This window comes from Palaemon carinicauda, chromosome 16 (assembly GCF_036898095.1).
Source record: "Palaemon carinicauda isolate YSFRI2023 chromosome 16, ASM3689809v2, whole genome shotgun sequence".
NCBI classification, from domain to species: domain Eukaryota; kingdom Metazoa; phylum Arthropoda; class Malacostraca; order Decapoda; family Palaemonidae; genus Palaemon; species Palaemon carinicauda.
In genome coordinates this window covers 127487298-127492297 of record NC_090740.1, presented here as the reverse complement: position 1 = coordinate 127492297, position 5000 = coordinate 127487298, and the positions used below count along the sequence as shown (strand labels likewise).

The 5000-nt window shown below is 37.1% G+C and overlaps 1 protein-coding gene across 1 annotated transcript in view; it reads left to right on the top strand.

Moving 5' to 3' along the window:
* The window catches only part of LOC137655868 (uncharacterized), a 379865-nt gene that overhangs the window by 362349 nt on the left and 12516 nt on the right, over window positions 1–5000 (top strand). The window contains exons 2-3 of the mRNA XM_068390062.1: window positions 3947–4010; window positions 4132–5000. The exon at window positions 4132–5000 is cut by the window's right edge and continues 59 nt beyond it. Coding sequence (XP_068246163.1) covers window positions 3947–4010; window positions 4132–5000 — 933 coding nt within the window. The remainder of the gene's footprint in view (window positions 1–3946; window positions 4011–4131) is intronic.

Here is a 5000-nt window from a genome sequence, read left to right as displayed (position 1 = left end):
ACCTAATGTGTTTCTCAAAAGTAAATTTTCTGTCGAGAATCACACCTAAAATTTTTAAAGTCATACAAAGTTAAAGAAACATTATCAATACTGAGATCCGGATGTTGAGGAGCCACTGTTCTAGACCTACTTACAATCATACTTTGAGTTTTGTTAGGATTCAACTTTATACCCCATAATTTGCACCATGCACTAATTTTAGGTAGATCTCTGTTAAGGGATTCACCAACCCCAGATCTACATTCAGGGGATGGAATTGATGCAAAGAGAGTAGCATCATCTGCATATGCAACAAGCTTGTTTTCTAGACCAAACCGCATGTCATGTGTATATAGTATGAAAAGTAATGGGACAAGAACACTACCCTGTGGAACACCGGATATCACATTCCTGCACTCACTATGGTGCCCATCAACAACACCCTTTTGAGATCTATTACATAAAAAATCCATAGTAATGCTAAAAAATCCATAATAATGCTAAGAAACGACCCACTCACTCCTAACTGTTTGAGTTTGAAAACAAGGGCCTCATGATTAACACGGTCAAAGGCAGCACTAAAATCAAGGCCAATCATACGAACTTCCTGACCACAATCAAGGGATTTCTGTACAGCATTGGAGATTGTAAGAAGGGCATCACATGCTCCAAGGCCTTTACGAAAACCAAATTGCAAACTAGGGAATAGATGAGTACTTTCAGCAAAACTATTAAGACGTTTTGCCAGAGACGTTCAAAAACTTTAGATAATACGGGAGTCATGGAAATTGGGCGGTAATCAGTTGGACTTAAGGTACCACAAACACATTTACATAGAGGAGTAACATTACCAGCTCTCCAACAAGTGCTAAAAGCTCCTCTCCTTGGTAACTTGCGCAAAATAACAGATAACTTTGGAGCTAAGAAATCTGCAGTCTTTATAAAAAAACAATGGAAAAATACCATTCGGGTCTACACCACCATAAGCATCAAAGTCCACCAACAGAGCTTTAATTTCACGAGATCGAAAAGCTAAACTAGTTAGTTTAGCCTCAGGAAAACAGGATAAAGGAAGTTCAAGTTTTTCATTACTCTGTTTTCCGTCAAAAACATCAACCAAAAGGGTTGCCTTTTCCTTTGAACAGTGAGTGACTGAGCCATCTGGTTTAAGTAAAGGAGGAACTGTTCCATCCACACCAAAGAGTGCAGATTTAAGGGTAGACCACCGTTTATGTTCCTGAGTTGTGCCAGAAACGGTTTCTTTTATGGTTAAATTGCATTCCTTTTCAGTTGAAGCATAAACTCTGAGCAAAAGCTCTAAGATGAGTAAAGTTATTCCGGGTCAAATCTGATCTGTTACCCTTCCAAAGATGATAGGCCTCCTGCTTCTCCAAATAAGCAAGCCTACAATCCTCATTGAACCACGGTTATTATCATTATTATTAATCATTATTATTAATCATTGTTATTGTTATTATTATTATTATTGTTATTATTATTATTACTCAAAATTAGCTGATGTACATCTTGAGCAAGCTAATTGTAACAGAATAGTGCCCATGTAAGAAAAGAAAAGTAGAAGGAAAAAATTATTTGGTCCTCTCTCTCTCTCTCTCTCTCTCTCTCTCTCTCTCTCTCTCTCTCTCTCTCTCTCTCTCTCTCTCTCTCTCTCTCTCTCTCTCATTTTAGCTAGTTTATAAAAGGAAAAAATCATGTTAGAATAAAAAAATAGTATTTATAGGTTATTTTTATGAAGATTTATATCTGACGAATGACTGAAGATTGATGTTTTACGCCAATTGTGAAAAAGGGAGTTTTAACTAAGGGGTATCCGATATGATTTTGGATTATAAAAACTCCTGGAGACACTGATCTTTATAAAAACTTTCTATTGAGGAAAGTTCCAATGGGGGAAAGCCTTTTGTCGATTCTTATTTTATTTACTTTGATCAGTATCTCATATGCATGCTTTAATATTTTATATTTATACATATATATATATATATATATATATATATATATATATATATATATATATATAATGTGTGTGTACCCTACCTACCAAAATGCTTTATTAATCTTAAATTCTCAATTAATTTGGAAAGAGTTTATTTCTTCTCAACATATCCTCCACCCGAAACTTAAGCAATCATAAAGAACTAAATGACAAGTACTTAATCAGGCGCAGCAAAAAAAAAGAAAAAGAAGAAGAGAAGCCAGTGAGCCCCTGACCATCTCATTTAGGAAGCAGCTTAATTTATTCTACTACCAATAATTCCAACTAGTACACTGTTCCTGATAAAATACCACAGAGGCCACTTGGTATCCTTGTTCGCTCAGGGGAAAATCATGATGCTGGTATTGCCTGGAAGCAAGTAAAAAAGAAAAATAATCCTGAAAACATACGTTCCTACCCGCTACTATTTTGGATTCAACATTTTCCAGACAGTTTCCTCATTCCCACGATATTAGTGAATATGAATGACGCAATCCCAGTTCTGATGTGGTTTATATCATCCACGTCTCCCTCGGCTGATGATATGTTTGGACATCCCAACACTGGTTTGTCTTAGATGCTGCCCTTGGCCACCTTTTAATTCAATATCTATCTCGTGATTTTCAAGGACGTCATCCACATTCTTATGATGGGGAATCGACGCTTTTATGTATACTATGCTGTTTAATTTATAGAAATGTATAGAACTTTTAGAGGGGCTCTAGTAAATTTATACACTTGGGTCAAAATACATGTACTAACCGGACCATATATTGTTTGAATACATTGCTAGAGGCAAACGTATCAGAAGCCTTAAATGCATTTTTTCCTCTATCAATATAATTTTTAGTGACAATTCCCGTCCATATCGCTATCAATAACGGGGTAACAGGGAAATGAACGAATGAAATGCCTTCTGAAAATCTTCGTAGAGATATGATTAGAGAAGTTTAAGCGCTCTTATTTTTATCATTGGTGGGAAACAAGGAAAAAAAAAATCGAATTTGGGAACAGTATCTTTTGCACGGACCGGACCTGCAGACTAAAGATCAGAAAATACAGTGACCGAAGAATGATTATTGTTCCAGGGGCAAAGCGAAATGATTTTATTGATACTGTTTGTTAATGAAAGAAGCACTTCGAAAAGTGGGGAAAACAATATATTAAAACAAAAAGCCAGATATATTACACTTCAAGCGATATACCCATGTGAGTTTGTATGTGTGTGAGTATAATGAATAGCTACAATGATCTCTTTACCTTTCTTGTGATCCAAACGCTGTATGATTTTCCTGTCACTATTACGCTTCTCCCAAGGTTTGTGATTGATTGAAGGTCTCACTTAGGTGATGGGATTTGGCCGGCCGCACGTGTGCCTGTTTGAGAGCGTTTATTTATGGTTTTACACGTGCTGGTATGTTGATATCAGCCTATAGAAATCAAATCTATCTCCTATGTTAGTATGAGCCCTTTTATTCCTTTCTGCTGAAATTATTGCGGTAGTAGCAGAGAAAACCTGAGGCCTCGTTGAAAAAGAAAGAAATGATCTAGTTTCAAGTTCGTTCTTATACCTAACAGTTTGTGAAAGGAACTGCTATTGTAATTTTTTTTTTTTTTTTTTTTGTGCCTGAAACCGGATATTAGGGATTTATACTGTATGTTTATTTTTCTAATCGATTAATAAGGTATAACACGAATATTTTGAAGTTATATTAGAGCAAGTGTAGCTTTATCAATATAGGTTTCTTTCTCTTTCTCTGTAATATTACCTTTAAAATACATTTTTTTTATAACAAACTTAATGAATGAATTTTAAAAAATCAGCATTCATTTCCTGAACTTTACATCATACTGTACGTGATATTTTAGTGGTAGTTATGGCTTTTGTCTATTGATCTCATGAAAATATGAATTAAATTAATAAATTTGTGGTTGTGAACAGATAACATACAAATATGCTTTCATTTTCAGGCTGAATCGCACCATTACTAAAGGAGCCATCTATGATTACGAGCAACTCAACTGTGATCAAAAGGTTGGTGTTAACAGGTTTTAACTACTATCCTGCCAAATTAAAATATTTCAAAATTAAATGATTTTCTTGAAAATTTTATAACCATTTAAATGAAAGGTCTAACTAGGTCACTTTCTTTCAGAAACTGCTGAGTCAAGTACTGACTTGTCTTGATATGCGAACTCAACAACTGCGTATTAAGCTAGAAGGTTCGCGAGCGCAGATATGCAAACCAGGTCTCTCCTCCACGGGACCTTTGTCTAAAGACGCCATTACCTCCGCTGCAGAGACCATGGCCCTTGACGAACTCATGAAATGCCTGGAAGTTCTAGACACTATCCGGAGGATGGATTCAAAGGCCAAGGTCCCAGTTGTGCTCGTTTATCGAGAACGGAAACCTCGAACTCAGCACCGCCATGAAGAAAAAGGTCAAAGTAACAAAGTCGTATTTGCCAAAGAAAAACGCGATTTCCTCAGCCTTATGGGATTACCGGGAGCTATGATTACTGAAAAGGGCTTAAACTTTACAGTCAGGCCAAATACTGCTACAGCAATCCGTAAGTTACAAGAAGAAGACAAAAACAACAGTGAAAACCAGGCCAGAGATACCACCGACGTAGGTGAGATAGAACCAGATGAGAAAAATGGCGGAACTGCCGTCCAGGTTGACGAAGATGACTCTGATTCGCCTAAAACTGTCAAAAAGAATCTTCTGAACTATATCCCGTTCATGAAAAAGACTTCGGTTGGTCCCCACCCGGCTACAGAAGACCCGGATGAACGGGATACTGAAGAGGGAGACGAAGAGGAAGAAGAAGAAGAAGCAGCTGATGCCAGATCTACTCTCAGTTGCGACACTTGTAGTTCTGCCGGGAGCAGTGACACTGAAGAGGAATTTGAAGACGACACAGATACCCCCGTTTCGGGAGCTACGTATGCACATAAGGAAACGGTTCTGCCTCCACCTTTCAAAGAAATAGGGTCGACATACGTCACTTTGGCGATGGAGAA